Genomic DNA, 25,600 nt, shown 5'->3' on the forward strand with positions numbered 1-25,600 from the left:
AAACCCCGCTGTCACTAAAAAAAAAAAAATTAGCCAGGTGTGGTGGCAGGCACCTATAAACTTGGGAGGAGTGGGCAGGAAAATCGCTTGAACTCAGGAGGCGTAGATTGCAGTGAGCCAAGATTGTGCTATTGCACTCCAGCCTGGGCAACAAGAAGGAAACTCTGTCTCAAAAAAAGAAAAAGTTAAAAAAAAATTTTTTTTTAAGAATATTTATCTTCTTTCACCTATTTTCTGCCACCATACTTACCAGACCATAAGTTCTAAAAATGAATATTATGTGAATTTGAGAACACCTTTTCCGGAGCCTTGAAGACATGATGACAAGACTCACAGAAAGGCCAACAGCCACCTAGTATGCAAACATCACCCAGTTTGGAGACTTGCAAGAGAATGTATATCCTGGTTCAGCCCCTTCCTATCAAGATGATAGGATCTTCCTACCTTGGGCAGGATCTTTCATCACTGGGCCTCAATGTCACCACCTGCACAAGGAGAGGGTGGATGAGACCACAGGATCATGATCTGGGTCCAGGCTAGAGTGCAATAGTGTGATCATAGCTCACTGCAGCCGCAAACTCCTGGGCTCCTGCCATCCAAGTAGCTGGAACCCGAGCTATATACTACCATGGCTATCTATCCATCTCTCTATCTCTCTATCTATCTATCTATCTGTCTATCTATCTGTATCTATCTATCATCTATCTGTTTTTAGAGTTGGAGTCTCCCTGTGTTGCTCAGGCTAGTCTTAAACTCCTGGGTTCAAGCTGTTCTCCCACCTCAGCCCCCTAAAATGCTGGGATTATAGGCACGAGCCACCACTCCCTGCTCAGTTGAGATCTTGACTGAAGCCCAGATTGGGGAGCTGAAACCCTGCCCTCTCTGCAGTGTTCCACCCACCCACAGCACCTCCTGAGGGGGCTGCAGCAGAAGTCCAGTCTATTGGCCCAGAGACCCCACCGTGGCATTTAGCAGATGCAAGGGGCCGGTTGCTGATAACAAGGCAAGAGCTACTCAGAAGTCTTACTGTTGCTTTCGCCCATCACTTTGCCTGAAAAGGTCAGGACAACCTCCATTGAAATGATTGGCTTATGCTATGGATTATATTTACCATCATCTCTCTGGTAGTTCCCTCAGGCAAAACAGGAACAAAGTAACAATCAAAAACAATATTGCTGTTATTTCCTAGAAATAGGTTGGAGGTTTAAGAAAATGATTGCAGGTATGTTATGTAAATGAAATTGCTCGACAAAGATCCAGCCCCAGGAAATTTAAAGTATGGGGGGCACACTCAATGTGTGGCCTGTAGTGTACAATAAGAATGCAGCCTGAGCTTTTATCTTGATGTCCTTGGCTTTTGTCAGCCAGCCGTTTAGTATTAATACTGTATAATAGCAGACGCAGTATTGCAGTTTCCACGGGAGCAATTACAGAATGTGAGTGTTCCCTCAGAAGCCGAGCAAAGTGGGCTGTTAGCTTCACGAGTTTTCATGAAACAGACGTAGCTAAGTCCTAATTCAGGCCAACGGATTCTGGGCTCTCTGCTCTGACTGCGATGCCCCTGCAGCTCTCTATGGGAATTTCTGTTGTGCTTCATTTTCTCCCAGGGCTCTCACAGCTAAGCCAGGATTCACTGTGCAGCCTGACTTGGCCCTTTGTAAAATTCCACAAGTGTGAAATATTAAATTCACACGGACTGGACTGGACAAGAGTGTCCTGGACTTGGCTCTCCCGTTGCCTTCTCAGTGCTTTATGAACCAGGTTTAATCCATTTTCCTGCCTTTTTTCCCACCGGCTGCTCATGCCAGCTGCCCTGTTGACATGGATCAGGAAACCCAAGTAAACTCTCCTGTCACCACAGAAGGGATAACAGAAACGAGTTGTTAATGCTCACACTTAATCCGATCTTCTTGTCAGAGTCCTTTAATAATGAGACAATGATGATAACAAGTCACGATGCAAACCATGAAGAATAACTCTGTGTACCTCAGATCCTGCTTTAAATGCCACATGTGCATTGTCATTTACTCTTCCAGTAAAGAGTGCCATGGTCTCCAGTTTACACATGAGGAAACTGAGGCCTGCAGTAGTCGTATAACCACCTGGGATTAGTGTCACACAGTTAGAAAGTGGCAGAGTTGCAAAGCAGATCTCGATCTCATCACCCATCTCTGAGCCACTTAGCCCTCTAGTCTCCTGACAAACTGTCTGCCACACGGGAAGGCCAGCTTGTCCCTTGCCACCCATGTAAATCTCACTTAGCGTTCAGGATCCCACTCTAACCTCCCTTTGCTCTGTGGAGGCTTTTCCTTTAGCCACTGGCCCTGTGCTGAAAGACAATTCTTAACAACCTCAGCAGGAGTTTTCTTAACTGTAAACATTGCTAGTTGCCTACCTATATCCAGCTCATTTTTTTTTTTTTAGCCATTGATGATACCCTATTAATATTGCTCCCCAATTCTTTGCCCACCACGAGGCCTCTGATATCTTTTTTTTTTTTTTTTTTGCTTGTCTTCTCTTTTGAAAATACTGTATATTCTGCAAGTTGATGCTCTAGAAATACTTGCTAAGAAAGGGCTGAATTAAACTGGGCACAGCCTTGTGTGGGTCCCATGAGTGCTTACCCTCATGACCCTATGATCTCATGCCTGAAAGTTCAGGACTTGGCTTTCACCTTCAAAATAGAGTGGTCAAATTGCTGCTGGTGACACCAGAGGGCTGGCAGCATCATGGTGTGTTGGCATCTGAAGCCAGAATCTCTGATTTTTTAGAGCTGAAGGAATCAAGGGAGATTAGTTGGCCCTCTCACTTGATCCATGAAGAAATTGAGACCCATGTTTAAAGAACTTGCCCAAGTTCACACATGGAGTGGACTGCAGTCTCATTTTTCCTCAGTATATCAATAGGGTATCGTCAAATTCACTGCCAAGCCTGGCCGTCTGGCCTGATGGCCCTGAATTCAAGTCTGCCTGAGTCGGCGGGAAAATGACCTTAGACACATTTGACCTCAGTAGACATACCGTTTATCACTGGAGGTAAATTTTATGGTTTATTTTAGTGTGTCATAGAACTCAACCTACCTTCCTAGGCCAGTCTCCCCTGCTTTCCCTTCCCACGCCCTCTGCCTTAACCCAAAGTGGATGCTTGGTTTTCATGGCCTTGCCCCATTGCTCGTATTGCTTCCTACACTTAGATAATCTTCTGCCATCGTCTCCAAGTGCCAACATTCCCACTGGCCTCTGGAGACTCAACTTAGAACTGCCTTGACTGTGATTCTCCTAGATTGGTGGCTTTTAAAACTCTTTAAAACATTGATCTTTTTTAAGTATTTACCAGAACCCCGATATGTAGTCCACAACCAACTACTGATGAAGCAGAAGTTAGGGGGCCTCAGAATCCTACATATCTACCTCTAGGACTTGCTTAGAGCACAGTGGAGAGATCTTTGCTCTTGCTGGTCAAACGTACTTTACCTTCTGGATGCTTGTGTTACTCGCCCTGGACCCTTCTTCGGGTCCATTGGTACTTTATGTCTTGTCTAAATGGTCTGTAGTACCTTTTCTATTAGAATGTAAAGCTCTTTGCACATAGAGGACAGATCTTGATCTCCCATGTTTTCTAAAACAATGTCTCACACAGTAAGGAAGCTCAGGAAATACTATTAATGAATGAATTGAATTATCTGGCTTCCATATGTATAGGTTAGAATATGAAATCCAGCAGCTGAAGCAGAAGATTTACGAGGTTGATGGTGTTCAAAAAGGTCATCATGGGACCCCGGAAGGGAAGGTGGCTTCTTCCATCTTGCCATTCAGTGCTGAAAAATCACAGCTGGTTCCCCTGATGGATGCCAGGTACTAGACATGAAAGTGATTCCGTGCTTTTCATTTGATGTGATTCAAGGACTCATTGTTTCTCTATTGACTACTTTGTATCTGGAGGGCTTTATTAAGGGCAACAAGTAATATATGTGCTTGAGATGCGCTCTGCCTTCGCCTGCCACTGCCCTGCCAGTCGTGGGGTAAGGGATCATTTCAAGAAGGTCAAGGACTTTAGAACTGGCTAGCCAGATCCAAGGAATCTTGTGGCAGGTACAGTTGTCCCTTGGTATCTGCAGAGGATTGGTTAGAGGACTGCCCTTTGATACCAGAATCCACACATCCTCTCCTGTCAGCCCCCTGGAACCTGCAGTTAGGAAAAGTTGGCCCTCCATATATGCCCTCCATATGTTTTAAGTCTGTATATACTTATGGATGTGGAACCACTAATGGGGAGGTCCAGCTGTATTTATTGGGAAAAAAAATCCACACATAAGTGGACCTGTGCTATTCAAACCTGTGTTGTTCAAGGGTCAAGTGTGGTTTATGTGAAAGGCTGGAATGAAAAGTTGCAGGGAAACCAGCTCATTCAGCACAAAGTGAGGCAAGGCCAGGTTGACAAAAACAGAGACCTAGAATTAACTTAATTGTACCAAGAAGGAAGACCTTGTATTGGCAGTTATTTTATATGTCATTGATTACAAATAGATGAAGTTTTTTATAAAAACTACTAGTATATTCGGAATGATTGTGAGTATAATAAATATATATCTGATGTTACTTAAGTGATTTTCAACTTAGCTGGCACTATATATTGCTCTGTGGCTTAGAGCCCTTTGAAAAATCAGCTTAATTATTCTTTGCCTATAAGAAAACAATGATTATCTTTCTTTACTCCATTTAACCATGGGAGCATTTGAAATTGGGCAGTCTTGAACCCTAGATATTAGGAGATGTATATTTGGATGTCAAAATATACTCAGAATGGCATGAGTTTCATATTCCACAGGGCTAGTTTCAAATTTAAGTGAATGTCAGGAGAGATAAGTTGTAAATGGCCTTCACTCATGTTCAGTAGCACACGATTTTATAATATTGAAAGATAAACACTGTGATTTATTTGGGCTCTTTTATCTAAAATATTAATATCTTTACCTAGTGTTTTAGAAAATCATTTCTCTGTGGTCAGTAGTATAGAAATGATTACAGGATCATGCATGTGTGTGTGCAGATTTGCTTATTTATTTAGTGAGAATGTGCTAACATATAAACATGGAAACCATTACCTTTAAAATAATCCATCCTTCTGGGTGTGGTGGCTCCTGTCTGTAATCTCAGCCCTTTGGAAGGCTGAGGCGGGCAGATCACCTGAGGTCAGGAGTTCAAGACCAGCCTGGCTAACATGGTTAAATCCCTTCTCTACTAAAAATACAAAAATTAGCTGGGTATGGTGGCGGGCACCTGTAATCCCAGCTACTTGGGAGGCTGAGGCAGGAGGCTTGCTTGAACCTGGGAGGTGGAGGTTGCAGTGAGCTGAAATCACATCACTCCATTCCAGGCTGGGTGACAAGAGCGAGACTCCATTTCAATAATAATAATAATAATAATAATAATAATTCATCTAATCAGTATCTGTAGAATTGAAGGAGGGGAGTCTAGAACAGAATGACTTCCATTTGGGTAGTGTATGCCCCTAGAAAGATTTTCAGTGAAGTTAAAATTCTCTAGCCTCTCTAGTTCCTCCAGGTGGAATAACCTAAAACATTGAGGCAGAAATGCCAGAGATTAGACTGAAATCCACTGAGGTGGTCGAGGCTGATAGTTTTGCCTCATACAACTTCACCTACAGTTTATGAGATACCAGATAATAAGTTGACATTGCTTCAAAAGTCAGCTGTTTTTGGCTTCCTCTGTGTCCTGGCCCTGTCCTAGGCATTTTGGGAGGTAGAGACCTTAAGATGTGGTCTTGCTGGCCAGGTGCAGAGAACCCATTTGGAGAGACAAGACAGACTGGAAATGATGCAAGTGTGCAAGATGTTGTTCAATCTGAAGGAGAAAGATTCATAGACAGTATGTCCACCTCTTGTTTATTTTTTTCTTTTTCGCTAATCCTCATACATGGCCTGGAGATGTAAGAAATAACTATCATCTGTATTATCCTTTTCTGTATGAGGAACACAAGGCTCTGTGAAGGAAGCATCCTGTCTTGGAGTCAGATCTGAGACTGCAGAGCCTTCTGAAGCCAGTGACTGATTTTCTCCCATCCTGCAGTGGGCATTCCACTAAGGACCTGAATGGGATCACTTATCTCCTTTCCATTCCCAGTATTCTATAACTTGTCCAGTTCTACCTCATTTGGGCAAAACCCAGACTATGAACACATAGCACCAGATTTCTTGAACAAAATAAAAATGAAGTTCTCAAGTTGTTGTTATGTTTGGCGTTTAGAATGAGATTGCTCCCTGTTGTGAAAACAGTAGTAAAGAAAGGATCTCAGAATGTCCTGTGTGGTTAGAAGTGTCAGATCCACTCCATCTCCATTGCATTTCAGGATCAATGCTTACATTGAAGAAGAAGTGCAAAGACGTCTTCAGGATTTGCATCTTGGAATTAGTGAAGGCTGCAGTACATCTGCAGACATGAAGGTAAGCTGAAGGAGCCAAGTAACAAGTAACATGTTCATTCATCTTTCTTTTCTTTTCTTTTTTTTTCTTTTTTTTTGAGACTGAGTCTTGCTCTGTTGCCCAGGCTGGAGTGCAGTAGCACCATCTTGACTCACTGGAACCTCCATCTCCCAGGTTCAAGGGATTCTCATGCCTCAGCCTCCCAAGTAGCTGGGACTGCAGGTGGATGCCACTACACCTGGCTAATTTTTGTATTTTTAGTAGAGACAGAATTTCACCATGTTGGTCAGGCTGGTCTCAAACTCCTGACCTCAAGATATCTGCCTGCCTCGGCCTCCCAAAGTGCTGGGATTACAGGCATGAGCCAGCCCACCCAGCCCATTCATCTTTCAAGATGACCTTGAAGATAAGTTTTTGGTGATAGTGGTGTGATGTTTTCTTATTGTTTTCCAGTGAGAAAATTCAGATGTGGAATGTTCTAGGAAAAAAATATTAAATATTGCTTGGGCAGTGTGTAACAGTTTATAAATAGTATTAATTCGAGAGTAACTTTATTTTATAATTTTGTAATTCTGTGAAAAGTTTTAAGTGACTATAAAGTCTAAAATAGTTTTTAATTCTATATGCAACATTCTTTTTCCAATTTCTATGTTTATTTAATTTACTTTATAAATTATCCAAAGTAGAAATAGAATTTTGACTTTAAGAAGATACATATTTGTGACAAGTCTATTTTATTGAAATAAAGACAATGCATTTCTATCCTGCTAATTAAGAAATGCCCTAAGGAAATCTTGTTTTTAATATTGTTCTTAGAATTTTAAGATTAGGAGTAAATGGTTCAGTTCTCTGATGGCAGATGTATCAATAGAGTCCATGTTTATCTTGAGGATATAAATTATATAGAAGGGGTGTCATTGTTGAATGACAAGTATGTTTATTTAGAATTTCATTCCCATAAATACTTGTAATCAAATCAGTCCTCCGCTCCATGAACTTGCTATAATTTAATATAGAGGGCTTTTTATTTTCTTTTCAGGATAATGAGAGACTTCACAATGGCACCATTCAACGCAAGCTAAAATATGAGGTAGGTAATGATTTTTCAGACTGATAAGGTCGCCTTAAATTATGGCATGCTCATATGATTAAATTTTCTTAATGTTTAGTTGCATAATTAGAATTTTAAAGTCCCAGCGAGATTAATGGCTAGTAGGGAAGGCAAGCTATTATATGGACTTAAAATTAAATGGAATCCTGCAGGTTGAAACTGCTTTGCATTATTTGAATGGCCTGTAGCTGTGGTGGAGCTTTGCCTGGTTTTTCATTCATAACAGTATATTTTCCCTTGGTCTGCATTGAAAAGGCAGAATTATATAATCAGAATCAGATATGGGGTTTGGAAATGAAACTGAGTACTCCTCAGTGTTTTTAAAACCCTGTCCATTTTATAGACTGCGAGTTGGCAGTCATACAAAGGAAATACTCTTGATTGATTAACTTGTTTCTCTGGTGGATTGTCAAACCAAGGTTTATTTGGGCATGCAATTTGTAAGGTTTCACTCGTATTTGCCTCCACTGAGAGGCATGTCCTTCCCATATATTCCTAAATTAAAAAAAAATCAAACCCAAAAGAATAGTAGGTAATGGAAATTTTTCAGATGGTGTTCATACGTTACTGAACAGAGAGCAGGAAGTGAATGTCCACAGAGGCTGAGCTGACTTTGGCTGTGGCCACACCCTCCTGCCAGTCGTCCAGTAATGATGTGATCCTCATCCCCCTCCTCTGCAGGGCAAGACACTAGCTTTCATTGCTTTGTGTACACAGTGCCTGGCACATAGCAGGCACACAGCAGGCCTTCCATGGTGATGACTTGTAGATAACAGTTATGATACTTAGGGATTCTCATGGAGCGAACCAAAAGGAGAGAGAACTGTGACCTGGGTTAGAATACTGGGGCATTTCTTTTGGCCTTGCCATCTGATTTTCATTAGGTTTGCCTTGATTTTTTTTTGCATTTTGGACATGATTACAGACTTATTTTCATAATTAAATTTGACCTTCTAAACTTTGAATCAAAGGGCTTGGGATTTATTGCAGGGAAAATGAATAAATTTATATATTAGATCAAGAAATGGGTACTGTGGATCAATCCCATGCAATGTATCTCTATCAAAATACTCAGTGATTTATAATATATATAATATGGAAAATTGATGTTCTATGTCTGAATCAGATCATTGATTCTTAAATCACATATCAATACAAATGGCTTAGGCTTTTGATTTAACCTCTGAATTAATCTATCCAATGAAACCAATGACTGCAAGAATCATCCTGTGCAACAGAATCACAGAAAGATATACCACATCCCCATTTCAACTTTTTTTGACACCTTGAACAGAAAAGGCAGTTTTGCCCAGCATGGTATCTTGACCCGCTTCTGCCCAGAGATGCCACTGACACTTCCAGCCTCATGAGAGAGGAGAGGAGGGAGGTGGATCAGAACGACCACTGGGATCATCCTGTGCTGTGGAGCATCTCAGGCCCTAAAACAACTTCCTCAGCATCACAAGAGAGAGCCCACCAGCACAGGGATCAGTCCTCGGTACCCGAGGTATTGCCGGACAGTGAAACCCAATATTGTCATCCTGAGAACGCTGGCCATTGTGAACCAAAATGTTTTACTCTACCTGAAATCCCTTTTTTTAATGAAAGTAACACCAATGATGCAGAAGGTTTGCAGAATAAGTCAGAAAATTTCAGTGACCTGGTGACTCAGAAAGATGAACACAGCTTGAGAGTCAAGTCCAGTTGGACTTTGCTGCAACATACATCCCAGGAAGTGTCTATAAATAGTGGAGGCAAGCAGGCCAGACAAGGCAAGGTGCTCTGCTTGGTTCTGTCTGAAGACATTTCTCATGAGGAGAGAGCATCCTGCAGTGCGCCACAGAGTGTCCTGGCCTCTGAGTTTTACAGTGAGCAGCAAGGTGAGGAAGGGTTGGATGCTAAAAAAATGAGCTCATCAGAGTCACTGATAAATATCAGAACAGAAGGAGACAATGGACTGGGATATTTTTACCACAAGCTCTCAGACCTTTATAAAGATACCAGCAGCCACCTCCTTCAGGCTGGCACAAAGGTGATCGGCCAATCCAGGCTCATGGGAAGTCTGTGTGCCCCAAGGGGGCTCCCCTCCCAGGTAACAACATTTGTCAGAAGCCTGCCATTTCTGAAGCACTTGGCCCCACACATGCCCTTCAAGATTGATGTGCAGTCGACAGAATCTCATCCTCCAGAAGCTCAGCTTGGCAGCAGTGAGAGCAAAGCCGTGGGGAGCCTGAGGCCAGCAGAGGGTGCGGCACCTTACCGGGCCTCTGTCTTTGCAGCTTCAGGTTTACCACATTCTTTGTCAAGCTCAGTTTTTCGCCTTGAATATGAAGATGCCAGAAAGTGCTCTGCATTTAAGCAGAGCCTTGTGCAATTCCCCGACCAAATGCTGAAACTTCAAGAGTGCCCTTTAAAAGACCTTCTTAAGCATGTGACTTGTTCTCTGCCAGAACCTTTGGGCAACCCGAGTGCAGTCAGAGGCATTTACTGGCTCGCTGTTGCTAACTGCACAGCACCTGACCCCCAGCCAGCGTGTTTGCTCCTGCTTCAGTCAACTTTATATGCTGTGGTCCTGTCAGATAATGTCCTTGGCTCAATGAGCATTTTTCATGCTCTACCTCTCTCTGGTCTACAGGAGATTCAAATTGGCTTTGGTGGACAGAGCATTCGATTCTTGAGCTCTGCAGAGGGTCTTTTGCTCACTGTGTTCAGTTACAACAAACACCTCTCTCAACAGCTCTGTCGTGACCTCCTGTGTGTCCTGATGCCAGAACCTGATGCCGCTGCCTGCGCTGATCATCCCTTGCTCCAGCAAGATCTGGTTCAGCTTTCTCTTGATTGTAAAGCAGAAATCCCTGAATTAATTTTGCCAAATGGAGTTCAGGTGTCATCCAAATTCCAGACGACCTTGGTTGACATGATTTACTTTCTTCATGGAAATATGGAAGTCAACGTCCCCTCCCTGGCAGAAGTTCAGTTACTGCTCTATACAACAGCGAGAGTCATGCGTGACTCTGGCCATGACCAGTGCCTGTCGCTTGTCCTTCTGAACACCCACATTGCACTGCTGAGGGAGGACCATGTTTTTTATCCACGTACTCGGTCTCTAAACATGTCTCCTCCAGGTACACAGTTTGATGTGATCAAGTGCCATGCTTTAAGTAAATTCAGATGTGTGGTTGTTCCAGAAAAGAAAAATATATCAACAGTAGAACTTGTCTTCTTACAAAAGCTCAGACTTCCAGTAGATTCCAGAAACAGTGCATCTGAGCACTTTCAGGCAGCCCCAAATGTCCAGTCGTTCACCACCCCATTGGATCTTCAAGGCAGTCAGAATGTCACACCTGAGGTCTGGAAACTTACTCTCAGTTCTCAAGATGAGGCTCTTTGGCTAATCTCACATTTGACAAGAATCTACGGAGGAGAGTTTTGAAGATGCGTGCCGTGTATTTTTGAGATCATTAATAAAATAAGCATTGTGAAAACAATCAAGGCAATATGAATATCTCTGTGTAGCTAATTGAATTGGAACTGGGAAAACGCAGACCTCTAAAATTGAAAATGTAAATATTTTTAACGACAATAAAATAAAAATAGCTAATAGCAGAGCCCTGTTAAAATATCTTTATCACCACCTTGCTTCATTTTCTCAAAACTCAGCTTGTAAATTTGGGTCTGCCTCATTGTTTGTGAGGTGATTAAAGCATTTCTGATTGGCTTCATGTCGATTTATAGTGTTGTGGCTTGGAATCTGTCTGTGCCTGCTGGATTCCGGCAGGCTAATTTGTGCTGCCTGAAAAAGTGCCCAGTCTGGCAGTGACCTTCATTGACACCCTTGGTTTCAACTGTGATTAGGATAGTTATGTAGCATATTAGTGATATGTCAAGCTTCCTGTGAGGGCCCAGGGATTTAAAGTGTCCTCCCATCACTGTGGTATGCGGAATCGAGAAAGTGATGCCTGCCCTGCAGTGTCTTCCTCCTCAGTCAATTGCCTTTACCTTCCTCCTTTCATACTTCTTGATGATTCCCTCCTCACCCTTGCGATTTCGGCCCCTCACTTGCTGGTGTAGTTTTGACTATTCCTCCTAACCCCCATCCCCTCCACCACCATATTCCAGTTCTCTCTCAGAACTTTCATCTCTCTGTCCTGTAAGTCTCTTTCATCTCAGAGTCTCACTTTTTCTCCTGGCTTCTTTCTGCTGTCTTGTCGAATAGATAGTCCCCTTAGAGGCGTTCAGCACTTTTTCCTGGCTGCCTCCCTCTGCCATCTCACCCAGACACCACTCAAACCTTTGATCGAGGTCTCCTGCTGGCCCCAGCTGGTCAGTTTACTGACCCCCCTTCTCAGGTGAGCTCTCCCGCTGCATCTGCCCTGGGTGGGGTTTCTCTGTCCAGGAAGCTCCACCCAGTAGTCAGCTGCCGTCTCCTACCGAGGCTTCAGACTGTGGCTCTTCAGGGTCTCTTGCTTCTCTGATCAACCCTTTCTTCCCTGTCCCCCTCTGTTCAAAAATCCTATCAGGTTACCCGTTTCCTATTTGCTTTTAATTTCATCTGACCCTAGTTGCTCCGCCACTGTTCTCCCCTCTCAGGTGTGTGTTCATCTAAATCCAGAGTTCTCAGACGGAAGGAGAAGTGCTTCTGTCTTGCTCCGCCCACTCTCCTTCCACTCTCAGCCAAACCATCCTTATCCTGCGGTAGCTCAGTGGATGTTGGACACAGTTGAGTGAGTCGGTGATTCTGTTAAGCTGTTCATTTTAACCCTGGCATGGAAGGGGAATTTTCTATTCTGGTCAAATCATTGGATAAGTACAACATAAATGTTGTAGCACCTTCTTCATTTCTCTTCCTAATCAATGACAGAGATGGTGCTAAAGCTTAACACACACAGAAACTTACCGTCTTCCTTTGGCCAGGAAGTGCCCATCTTCCCTCTTTCCCCATCGGAGGAAATGACAAGCTACCTACACTGGCTCTACATTCCCACCTGTTTTCCTCTACCTAGCGTTGCCGACACGAACAGGAGAAGACAGGGAACTGGAGAATGTGTTACCACCCACAGACTGGTGGCTGCAGCCTTGTGTGCCTCTGACCAGTGGAGGCATTTTGCTTTTTGAGGCAATTGGGTTCTCAAGTTTTTAGGTGGAGCATGGTTTTGTCACTTCCAAAGCATCCCCTACCCTCATACATAAATGCCTTATTCCTTACACCTGAAGGCTTTTAACTCTTTAATGAGGACATCATTAAAATTAGTCACTAATTTGTCATTATCTTGTTTGGTAGATCATCTTCTATCATGAAAAAATACTTCTAAAATGTACCATGATAATCTTTTAATATCTTATCCACAATATTTCTCTTAATTTTTACCTTTTAAAATTAATATCATTTGCTTTTCTTTTTTTTTTAATTGTTCCACTCAGTATTTTCTCATATTTTCTTGATAAGGAAAACACAATTATACTGCAATAGTCTTGTCCAGGTTAGAGAAAGAAAGAAAGACAATTAATGATTATGAGGAACAGAGGGAATAGACTTTAAGATGCCAGCAGAGGGATGCCATGGTCAGGAGGAAGGGAGTGATAAATAAACAGTACAGGGTTTTAACAAAGAGTGTTAAATATTACAGAGATGTGCTTATTCGCACAGGTATAGAAGTGTAATAATTCCACCATGTTGTAAATCATAGTCTTTAGGATTTCTCAGAGATGGAACATGCAGCAGATATGAGCATTACATAAAAATCATATCACTCATTATAACTTCTGCAGTCTGCTTTATGATCTAAGAAGGCCACAATGAGAATCGTGTTCAGATCGTACCACATAATAGAAGCAGCCTGCAGCATTCAGATTCTGCATGTCACTTCTCTCACCTAAGCATACTTTGTACCTTGAGATAAAATATAGTTCCTGGGTGTGACAGTTTGATTTACTCTCTGTGAAATAAGCATTAAGGTTGTCGTGATGCCCATGGAAGCCGGTGGAGTATTGTTGGTGCCATTATCCACTCTGGCTTCAATCCTAGCAGCTCCCTCTGCTGTGGTTTCAATCCTAGCAGCCCCCTCTGCCCGTTTATAAAGGAGTTCTAAGCCCGTGGCACCCCTAGAGTGGAGCAGCTATGAGAGTCTGAGTAGTCAACCTACTGTAACGACATCTAGGCTGTAATGATTTACTGAATCAGAAAAAAATAGACGCATACATTCTTGGTTATGTGGCATTCTGCATTGTTATAATATAGGCATAAACATTTACATTGTGGGACTTCTTAATGCATTCTAGACAATAGCTCTTTGAATACTTTTGAAATAGTGATTTCATCTGAATTTGATTAAAATCCATTTTGCACACAGCTGCCTGTTTTACAGACTTGTGGTTGGCAGGATGAATTTATTTAGCCTTTGTTGAAAAACATTTCAAAACAGTGTTTCTCCCTGTTCTCATTACTTTAAAAATGTGCATGCATCCCTTTGGAAGAGAGTACTTAAGCCTTCCAGCAATAGTAATTACAGAAATTTTTGCTTACAGTCTCTTTCCCAGATGATTTAAAGCTTTGTATGATAAATAGAATAGAGCCACTTTCATTAATGCTTCTTTGATGATTGACCCGGCTTATTGGATAGACCAGTTGCTAAAGAGGTCGTTTTGTTAATTTAGTTACACAATTTCCAGTATGTAGCTAAGAGAACTCTGCCTCATTCCTTAGAATATCTACTGTGACAGATGTTATATGAGTCTGCTATTGCCAAATAATGAACAGCCCCCCAAATTTCAGTGGCATATTTAAAAAAGATGTTATTTTATGCTACTGCTTTGCAAGTAGATTGAAGTGGCTGTACTGTCAGCTGCAGGTCATCTGTAGCTCAACCAGGGTCGGTTTGCTCCACACATGTCATTTTGGGATCTATTCAGAAGGGGTAGCAGCCCTCGTGCTGATGTCAGAAGCACAGAAGGGCAGTCTGGTACGTCTCATTGGCCAACACAAGTCACACAACCAAGCGCAAAATCAAGGGTCAAGGAAGTACCTTCCATCCATTGAGAGGCCATGGTGAGACTCTGGATATGCACCACTACTACAGGGAGAGAAGAATTGGGACCAGTAATTAATTTTCCATAGATGTGTTATGTCAAGGTCCCCAAAGCTCTATTAAAGATAAGACTCAGATAAAATTTGTAGGACTTCTCCCTAACGGAAACATTCAGGTACTGGGAAGAGTATGTTCTAGGACCTCTTAAGTTACCTAGTTCCATCTGAGTACCTCCATGGGTGGGCTGATTGCTTTCTACCTCTGAAGCAGTTGGTTCATTGGGAACTGCTCTTACTGTTACTCCATTCTTTTATAATCTCCCGTATTGTGATCTCCATCTGCAGAGTCTGTTGCAGAATAAAACAAGTATATTTTGCAATCTGCATTATACACAACACTTCAGAGAAGACACTTCTCATACATCTGCCTCCTCTGATTTTTCTCCTTTACCTCCAGCACCCTTCCGTCTCTCCACTGTTTCTTACACAATACATTTTCCAAACTACCACTATCAACTCTCTTGTTAAGGATGCACTGTTGTAGTATGCTCATACCTTCTTTATGAGGAACGGAATTCAATAAACCAGTTCATGAGAAGGAAAGAGATTCTAAGTCACTCCCCCTGCCTTTTAATATCTGGTTAAAATCTTTTGTTGCTGAAGGTGCAGTGGGTTATAAGGATAACAGCAATCCCAATTACTATTTATATTGTGGTTTACAATGTACAGGGTGTCTTGCTCATGTTTTGTTTCTTTTGATACTTATGGTGATCCTGCTGCACTGCAGGAATTCACATTGAACTTCATTTCATATTTGGAAATTTTGAGTCAGAAAGGATTACTAGGTTGAGAATTGGGACTTAAATCTAGACTTTTCTACTCTAGAATATATGTATTTGTCCACAATGTCAAAGCCATTTTATAGCCACTGTTATTCTTGACATTGGTCAAATTTTTAATTGATGTTTTATTGGAATGACTAAGCTAGAAATATGTATTTACAAGTATTGCTAAGTTGATACTTTTCTTTCTTTGTTTTTCTTTTTTTTGAGGCAGAGTCTCTCTCTGTCGCCCAGGCTGGAGTGGTGCAGTGGCACAATCTTGACTCACTGAAACCTCTGCCTCCTGGGTTCAGCTGCTATTCTCCAGTAACTGGGATTACAGGCACCTGCCACAATGCCCAGCTAATTTTTGTATTTTTAGTAGAGACAGGGTTTCACCATGTTGGCCACACTGGCCTCAAACACCTGACCTCACCTGATCCACCCGCCTCAGCCTCCCAAAGTGCTGGGATGACAGGCGTGCGTCACTGCGCCCGACCTGCTAAGTTGATTCTTAACTGACTTGTAAATTTGTTTTCTTGGACTTCTAGATATTAATAATTATTTCTCTCTGTATGAGTCAAGGATTGCCTTACAAGTTTCTTTTTAATTCCTTTTATTTCCTTGCATGGATCTTATTTCTCCTCTTTGTATGTTTAGTTTTGCTTCCTTAGCAGGAAGTCAACTAAGCGTGTTCTACAGAAAACTGATAAAGTGAATTACCCCTTCCATGGCTGCCTTTTATTTTCTCCTGCGCCGTAGCATTCAGCATGGTTTGAACCAAAGCTAGGGCTTAGCCAAAAATCAGTGAGTGAGTATCAGTGGTACTTTTCATGTTAATCAATGATATTGTACAATTATAATGGAAGGGGAGCATCCGCTTTTCCCTGAAGGTCCTAAACTGTCTGTATTCATGCTTAATAATAAGAGCCACTTAGCAGCTGTTGCTGCATTATCAGCCAGGCATACTAGACCCCATGTTTAATCTTTTTAAAATCAGCCATTTATTGATACATTGTTCAGAGATGATGACCACTTGAGAGAATGACCTTTGGTGATCTAGAGAAAAATAGTAACATTTTTGTAGTTTCAAGTTGAAACATTCATCTAATATTTCAGTATTTCTAAACCTTGAAACAACGTTTGTCTGCTCAGATCTATGTAGAAGAAATAATTGATTCTGTTGAGAATCATGGATTGGAACTGTCAACTAAACCTTTTGGATTTACCCAAAGGCCACTAAACTTAAGGTATTCTACAAGTACCAATGTCCAACAGTTTGCCACTTTGTGGGTAACTTATCTTTCAGGATATATGTCAAAACTTGTATTTTTGTTTCCTGATGTGAGTATTCCAAACTTACTTTAGAAATCAGATAAGGTTAGCACTGTTTCTCCATACCAGGCTGTTGTTAAGCTCCATCCTTCACAGGGATGGACAGGATGTACCTGTAGCATATATGGCCACATCTTGGCAAAATCCAATTCAGTTGTATTTTCCATGCCTTCATGATAGCATAGTGGTAATTATGACAAGATCCCCTCATAGCAAAGGCAGGCTTCGCCACTGGAAATGGATAGGAACCTGCCTGGTTATTTACTGTATCTGTCATTTGTGCTTGTTCATGCATGTTATCTTTGTTCCCTGTTTCTTACAACATGGCTCATGTTTGAGGCTATAACAAATCTTCATCATCTCTTTCCCCAAATCTCCATTTTCAAATTGTTGGGGCATGTAGGCACTTGAGACACTATAGCTCTAATTAGAACTATCAGTATGTATGTGTGGTTGAAAAAAGAAAGGATTAGAAATATGTGCTGTGATTGGAAAAGGGACAGGAGAATTTGTAATTTTGTTAAATCTAATAAAAAGCCAGGTTTACCTGTATTTCAGAAGCAAAGCTTGGATATGGGCTCCTGGAGATTAGATGACAGTCCTTAGGCCTGACCTTGTCATGATCAGTGTGTACTGAATTCGACCATCTGGTACATAATTAGAATGTTTAGGGACAACTATTGATGACTCCCTGAAGATTTGGACCGTTTCATGTTCTGTGAGAGCCCACAGTGATCTGAGTGGATATTAGTGCCTCTTCCTGTTCATTTCCTCACTTTGTTCCTTTTGAAGGAGATAGCCTGAGTAGTAAAAGAAGACTCTGACCTGAATATTTACAGTGTACCTTATGTTCTGCCTATTTCTTTCAGCTAAGGACTGGACTACAGTGTTTCACCAAGAGTGGGAAAGTAGCATATTTGTTGACACAGAACATGATTTCATTCAAAGCTATCAGAAAAAAATTATTTTTTTGTATTTAACTCTTAAAGATGGTATTTCTTAGGTACAGATATGTAATTCAAGTTACCAATTATCTGCTTTTCTTGACTTTGTATTTCTAAATAGAACCACTCCATGGCACATTTAAAATTGCTTATACTGTCATATGCACTCATCCACGCCAGCTCTGCTTGCAGGGAAGTGTTCGAACACCTCCTGCTGCAATGTCGTCAACTTCCCCTTCAGAGTCTAGGAATCTTTTTTGCCACATGTCGGGAAACTGTGATAGATTCCAAAATAAATGCCATCAAAATATAAAAGCTTCCATAAATAATGGAATATAATGTGATACAGCATACAATTACATGTTTAGTATAAAACTCAAGATATTCCAAATACAACCACTTTCAAATTAAAAATAAATTTAAGAGACATTTATGTTAGCTTTACTTCCTGTCCAGTATAAACATAGTTTAGGAGAATGTCAAGAATTTTTTACAGCTACATAAATATAGTAAGATCTACTCATTCTCGAACACCTCGTCCCTACTCAAATCAATTGCCCAGTGAAATTGTCAAAGGCAGGGATTTTTTTTTTTTTTTGGTAAAGCATCTATGAGCCTGAGCCTCAAGCAGCTTTCCTTTTATTGGGGATTGGTTTCACCCTGGTGCATTCTTAGAAACAGAGAGCTCTCCAATTATATTAGTCTGTTATTGCATTGGTATAAATATCCAAGACTGGGTAATTGATAAGAAAAGAGGTTTAATTGGCTTGGGGTTCTCAGGCTGTGTAGAAAGTATAGCACTGGCGTCTGATTCTTGGGGGGTGTCAGGAAGATTACAATCGTAGTGGAGGGTGATGGGAAGCAGGTGTCTCACATGGTGGGAGCAGGAGCAAGAGAAAGAGTGGGAGGGAGGTGCCACACACATTTAAATGACCAGATCTCATGAGCACTCACTCATTGTGGCAAAGACAGCACCAAACCATAAGGGATCCACCCCGGTGACCCAAACACCTCCCATGGGCCCCACCTCCAACACTGGAAATATTACAGCTCCTCATGAGATTTGGTGGGGACAAATATCCAAACCATATCACCAGTCATAAAATAACCAGACCATCACTTACAGTCTTACCTCATTTTAAACACTGACTTATGAAAAGAGAAAGCTAAGATCACAAATCCACCTTCAGAATCTAATCCATCTAGTGTAGAAACACCAAATGTTTGTTCCAAACATGTGCGGTTGAGAAAAATTAAAGGTCTTAGAAATTACAAATACTTTATAATAAAGTTATATTGTAATCCTGAGGCTTGGCTCTCTGTGCGGCCCATAGGTGGTACCCAGTAAAATAGCAATGTTTGATTATATGTCTTAGGGGTACCTAAAAGAAAAGGCATTTAGAAAGTCAAAGGTAAGCCTCCATTGCTTAGCAGACAGAACATGCATAGGCAATTTTGACCACAGTTCTTCCTCAGTAAAATTCCTGACATTTGGATGACAAGGTACATATTCATAGTTGTTCTCACTCCCTTCCTCCAGCACAGCTTTCTAATCCTGCTGTAATTACCAGTTCACTTGTCAGAGTCTGCCTCTTGTTGACTGAAGGAAAAAAGGTTAATTGCCCTCCCTCACCTCTGAGGACAGGGCCCATAGCTACTCAGAGATAGCACTTCGTCAAATTAGCTGTGGTGTTGGCCTTTTGGTCTAACCGGTAAGGTGGGTCCAGTTTCCCCCTCAGGTACAGCCAGTGGATCTTCCCTTCTCAACTGGTATTATCCATTGCTCATTGTTTAATGTCCCTGCTATGGCATTTCCCTCTGATGAGGTTGCCCGTAGCTGCAGTGTGTGCCTTCCAATCCCCAACTCCCAACACTCACTCACACACACACACACACACACACACACACACACACACACGGCACAGCAGCAACAACAACAGATTGATTCCATGAGAGATCATGTCAGATCTGGAAAAGAGATGATGTTCCTACTTGAAACATGTCCTATTGAGCATGACATAGAAGGGATCAGGACTTAGGCAGCAAAGCAAGAACTTGGTGGCTAAGTTGTAGCACGTGTAGGTCAAAGACATTTCTTAACATTGCATGTCTTATAAGTAAAACCACTAGTTTATTTCTTTGCCTTTCACCTTTAAATGGATAAACATACAACATGTTTCATGAGATGTCTACATTTAAAGTAATTTGGAAATGGACTGTTAATGAATTGAAAAGCCTTTAGCAAGGCACATAGTGAGGAATCCCCTTTTGCAGAATTTCTTGATGTTTTTTGACATCAGGGACAGCTAAACCAGTGTACCATTATGATAAACAATTAATTCTTCTTGCTTTGGGTGACCAGCCATGCAGTGAAAAATTAAGATGCTCTAACAGGCTTTGGAAAGTTCACATCATGCCAAAATGCACAACAGCTACATTGAAAGCAGCAATTTGAAACAAATTATATGTCCTCGTGTCCTCCGGAAGTCCCAGCTTTCATGCACACAGCTAACTAAGTTGGGACACCTGGCTGAGAACCCTCTCTGCCTGGGAGAAAGGGAGCTTATTGCCCCTGTTTTCTTTATAGTCACGTAAGTGGGTTCCGTTGCATAATCATGGCATCCTTAGCATCTTAAAATCTGTGTATGTGTGAAGTGTTCATTAGCTCAATGTATCTCAGATGGATGTAATTATTGTAAAATTTCATGATTGCAGTCGAGAGTAGTGGTGATGAAAGTGAGCCCTAGATTGGCCTGAATTTAAATCTTGGCTCTACGCGGTGCTTACATCAAGTGAGCTTAGCCCACGGTCTTGGGCTTCTCATCTGATAAATAGGGTTAATAATAGTTAATACCTCATGGGGGGGTTGTGAGGATTGAATGAGTCAATTCATATAAACTGGTTAATGTAGTTCTTGGCATATAATGAGTATCCAATAAATGCTAACTATAATTATGATTCTAATTATTACAGCTATTACTTCAAAACATGTTTTCTAAAGCCCCAACTTAGTGCAAACAATAAGGATTGTTCAGAGGTTTCCTCTGATTTACTTAAGAGAACTCATTTGGAAGATTTATTCTTTTCATAATGCCTCTTCCTCTGACCTCACTGGTTCCCCACTTCCCAGACCATAAATATTTGTCAGAGCCAAGTTGATTAATCAAATGGGGCCTAAAGAAAATACTTGGGATTTGTTTTAATTGTAGTTTAAAGAGCTTTCCACACTATGCGGGCTTTTAAAAATGCCTAAAAGTTAAAAATGAAATAAATTTGAATAAAATCTCCAGCTTTTGCAGGTTTATAAGTATAGCTGTCTGATAGTGTGTGAAGAAAAAAGTTTGTCAGATGGTCAAGACTTTTCAGAAGGCAATCTGGTTTATACTGATTCTTTTTTTTAAGTCAGGATAATGTAATCTGTCCCTGTTTTTACTTGTTCTTATAAATTGGAGGGAACTTCAAAGCGAAACAACACTTCGTAGTGCTTTGCCCTAACTCTTCGGAATGGTGTACCTAAAGTAATGGTCTTTTTGTTATGAGAGAAGCTTAGCTTTTCTCTTTCAAAGGAAACCATTAGTTTTCTAAATAAGCCCTACTGGTTTGATGCTCTTTTCTCTACTTGAAACACGTTTTCTGCCTCCTACCCAAGCTGGGTATTTGCAGTGGAGTGATTCTGGTTTCTCTTTGTTCCCCCTGTCTGATGTGCCTTTGATAGCGGATGGTTTCTCGCTCTTTGGGCGCAAATCCAGAGGACCTGAAGGACCCAATTAAAATTAGCATCCCACGCTACGTCCTCTGCGGGCAAGGAAAGGACGCACACTTTGAGTTTGAGGTCAAGGTGAGTGTCTTCTTTACTATTCTGGAGAATGGAGGTTGGAGACTATGCAGTGCTTTCTCTGTCTTTATTTTCAAAAGGGGATGATGCTGCATGTGAATATCTTGTGAAATACTGGGTCATGCCCTTCTTTAAACCAGTCTGTAAAACTCTTGACTGTAACACATGGAAGGAAGTTACCTCATAGAAGGTGTTGGTAAGTCAGACAGAAATGGAACTCCTATCACCCGTGCCCTACAGGTAGGATGAACAACCATCCAGGTGCCCAGAACTTTCCTAACATCTGCCCTTAAAGTTTCATACTTTGGGAAACCCACAGTCCTGAGCAAACCAGGACAGTTGGTCACCCTCCCCATGGGCTTACTCTTAATTTTTCTTACCTATAAAAATGAGATTAATAACGTTTATGTCACAGGGATATCAGTGCATATAAAGCTGCATCCTGTGGCTGGTGTAAATCGTAGCTATTGCTGCTATTACTACTGCTGTTTTCATTGTTTCTATTATTAATTAGGAAGCTTTCCTCATTTGTATCAGGTGTTACTTGATTTGTACAACTTTTCAGAAAGAGTTGTGCCTGTTTTCTGACATTATGGTTTTCGAAATAATGACTTCATCTATTTGCTAATTTGCTTTCATTGACTCATAACACTTTATTAAATGTCACTGGCTGCCATCCTCTCCCGAGGGAAGTAATGATAAATCACACTTCTTTGTTTTCAAGGATCAGTAAGGGTGTTGACGTAATGAAGTCCACTAGGATCACCAGTGTATGCATGCGTAAGGGTGTTCTTGGAGGTTGTAGGTGGTTTTGTTCAGATAAATACCAGATCATGAATCTGGATGCTGAGTTCTGCAGACTCTGACCCCACTGCAGTTTGCAGAGTGGCCCTAAGTCATCTGAGCCTCAGTTTCCCCATTGGTACAATGAGGAAATTGGACAGTACCAGTGGGCTCCACATTTTGTCTTATCTGAGAAACCCCTTTGTTCAAAGAATGTCTGATGTGGAAGGACACCGTAAAAGGCAGGGAAGCCAGCAGCTGCTGGGCAGGCAGGGAGTGGGGAGTGAAGAAGAAGCCTGAAGCCAGCCCTCCCCATGCCTGTCCCACCCCTGACGCGTCTCAGGGCAGCCCTGGGCTCTGGAGAATCCCTCTCTTCAGATGTCACTTCCTTTCTAGCTTCCTGAGGAATAATGTAAATAAGTTCTTTACTAGCTAATCAGATTTTTAGGATTTTATTTCTATCTACTAAGTTTTCCTTTAGAAAAGAAAAAACAAACAGGGCATCAGTTGATGTATTTGAGGTTTCTATTGAGAAAGCATAAAGCCTGTGTGTTGTTGCTGTTACTCTTTACTGATCAGATTATGTGGGTTCTTATTTAAATGTTACGCTGTGTCCTTGATCCACTACTTCCCACTGCCCCTGACCTAATATCTAATTCCTGGTCAATTTATTTTTCATTTGTTCTCAACCATTCTAAATTGTGTGTGCCTGTGTGTATCTGTGTATGTCTGTGTGTGTGTGTGTAATTCCATTTATACATATATATGATTATACTTAAATAAAAAATAATTTCTGAAGTTGTGTTTGTACTATGTCCACGTTTTTAAATTAGAAAGTGAAGACTGGCTTCCATTAGCTCAGAATTAGAATTCCCCAGCACATAGAACTCATAGCAGTGAAGGACATGCAATGATTTTAGTTGGTACATGGATTTATTTTACTTTAACAGATAAATGTGTTAATAAAATATAACTGTTAAATCAATTTTATGTATAGAACTCAGATAAAGAGGATAATTTTTTTAAAACTGCATTGACTTAAATAAAAATGACAAGCAAATAATAGTCAGATGTGCAGATTTGGCCAAAATTGTGAAGATGCTGCCATCCATGCAAGTTAAAGAAACCAAATACAGAAAATTATATGAGGCCTTATGGAATCTAGGCAATCACTTCAAGATGCATAAAATCCAAATCCACAGAGCTCTTTCTTTGCATTTATCAAAGCAAGTTCGGAAGCGTATCATTGTTCTGCTTCCTTTCTCTGCTCGTCCTAGGTGCTGTGATTGTGAGCACCAGGAATGTGTGAGCACCAACCGGGGAATGTCTAGTTCTCTGTGTAGGCAGGGCCTCCAGATGCCTTTACAGGTAGGTGTGTGGAAGCCCTCCACCTCATATGGATACCCTGTCATGGGGTAGGATAAGAAACAGACATGATAATATACCAGGCCTTCCCCGAACAAAACAACAGAAACAACCCTACTCCAGGCAAAGAGGTGGCTGTTAAATAGCACACCCCTGCAACCCTCATATCCTGTCCGTCTCCAGGCGACCTCAACAAGTCACACAGCCTTGCTGTGCCTCATCTGTAAAATGGGAATCATAAAACCCACTCCACTGGGTTGGTATGAGGAATTGATGAGTTTGTATATGTAAAGTGCTTGAAACAGTTCCTGCCACATACTAAGTGTTGGATAAGTGTTCGTAATTAAAAAGCAATCAAAATAAAAAGGGAATGAGTGAGATTTTACAGTGAGGTCCCCTTAATGACTTTTGATGTATATTTACATTTTTATGAGAGTTTTAGATCTTGTTGGGAATATTTTTTTCTTTTTGGTTGTTTGCTCGCCCTCAGCATTTGGAATTTAAAATTTAGATTGCTGACCTTTTCTGTCAGTCATTTGAACATTTCATGCATAGAGCATGTTTCCAGACAAATAGTCATGCTTGTGATAATGTATGGTAATATTTTAGCTACTCCTAAATTCTTCACTTGGTGAACCAATGGCTTTTTAAGAAGGCGAAGGTAAAAATTATTATTTTTAAAAGAGACTATTCTCTTTAGTTCTAAGCTTTTTTGAAGGAAATTTTAACGTTAATATACATACATAGATATATTATTGCACTTTATAATTTAGAAAAATCTTTGCTGCTTCTCTTTTAAAAAATCAGTTTTTGTCAGCAATTTGGGAGGACAAGACAGGTGGATCACCTGAGGTCAGGAGTTCGAGACCAGCCTGGCCAACATGGTGAAACCCCATCTCTACTAAAAATACAAAAAATTAGCCAGTCATGGTGGCAGGCGCCTGTGATCCCAGCTACTCCAGAGACTAAGGCAGGAGAATCGCTCAAACCCAGGAAGCAGAGGTTGCAGTCAGTCAAGATCGTGTCATTGTACTCCAGCCTGGAAGATAAGAGCAAAACTCCATCTCAAAAAAAAAAAAAAATCAGCTTTGGTTCCTCATAATCTCCCATGATGATCCTGAGTACATGCAGTGAGATGCTGTGCCCTCTGTGACCAGCAGGGCAGGGGCTGACACCCGCTGGTGTAAGGCCCCTGATCGCTGTATAGCTTGCTAGTGTTACTGCCAGCTTATTTAGGATCCCAACTGATTTGTGTGGCCACACCAGGGCCCACGTGGTGTGAGGCCTGAGGGGCCCTGGGACGGAGACAGCTGGCCAGGGGCGTGGCTGCCTGGGCTCTCCTTCCTCATCTTCCCTTTGCCCTCCACATTTGCTCTGCTTCCTGCCATTTCTGCCCACCTTTTTTAGGTAGGACTCATCAGTCATTGAAATTATTCCTTCTTCCTGGCCATTGTCATTTTAATCCCCAGTTTGGGAGCTCCAATTTGGCCTGCCCATTGCCACAGGAAGTAGTCATTCCCTGTTGAGGGAATGTTCTAGGGAGGACACAGGGCTTGTGATTTCGAGGCGGGGCAGGAAGTCAGTGAGGCTTCCCAGATGCTCATCTTCTGACCCCTGCTGAATCCTGAGGAAGTTTCTATCACTGGTCTTTAAAATGAGAATAATAGAGCTTTTCATTAAACTAAAACATATTTAATTCAAAAGGTCTGTCTTCTGTACCTGCTTTATTTGGGGGAATTAAAAACAACTCTTTTAAGAAAAAGCTGTGAGGGTATATAAGTAGACAGGTTTTTGTTGTTTGCTCTCATTTAGTTTTTTTAAATCAACTCCGTTGAGGCATAATTTACATACAATGAAAGCACACATTTTAAGTGTAGTTGGATGAGTGTTGACGTATGTATACACCCAGTAACTAGCCCTCTGGTCAGGATTTGGAACTT

The 25,600-nt window shown here is 41.4% G+C and overlaps 1 protein-coding gene across 11 annotated transcripts in view; it reads left to right on the plus strand.

Moving 5' to 3' along the window:
* KIF16B (kinesin family member 16B) overlaps positions 1 to 25,600 on the plus strand; it is a 294,367-nt gene that overhangs the window by 190,802 nt on the left and 77,965 nt on the right. For 3 of the 11 annotated variants that reach the window (XM_017498602.2, XM_017498603.2, XM_017498608.2), the window contains 4 exons: positions 3,702 to 3,854; positions 6,370 to 6,463; positions 7,482 to 7,532; positions 21,393 to 21,515. In XM_017498602.2, the coding sequence (XP_017354091.1) occupies positions 3,702 to 3,854; positions 6,370 to 6,463; positions 7,482 to 7,532; positions 21,393 to 21,515 (421 nt within the window). Of the gene's footprint in view, positions 1 to 3,701; positions 3,855 to 6,369; positions 6,464 to 7,481; positions 7,533 to 8,847; positions 11,270 to 21,392; positions 21,516 to 25,600 lie in introns of those variants that run through there. The other 8 variants (XM_017498596.2, XM_017498597.2, XM_017498600.2 and 5 more) reach the window with 5 other exon arrangements.

The sequence above is a fragment of the Cebus imitator genome, unplaced genomic scaffold (genome assembly GCF_001604975.1).
Source record: "Cebus imitator isolate Cc_AM_T3 unplaced genomic scaffold, Cebus_imitator-1.0 Scaffold246, whole genome shotgun sequence".
NCBI lineage: Eukaryota > Metazoa > Chordata > Mammalia > Primates > Cebidae > Cebus > Cebus imitator.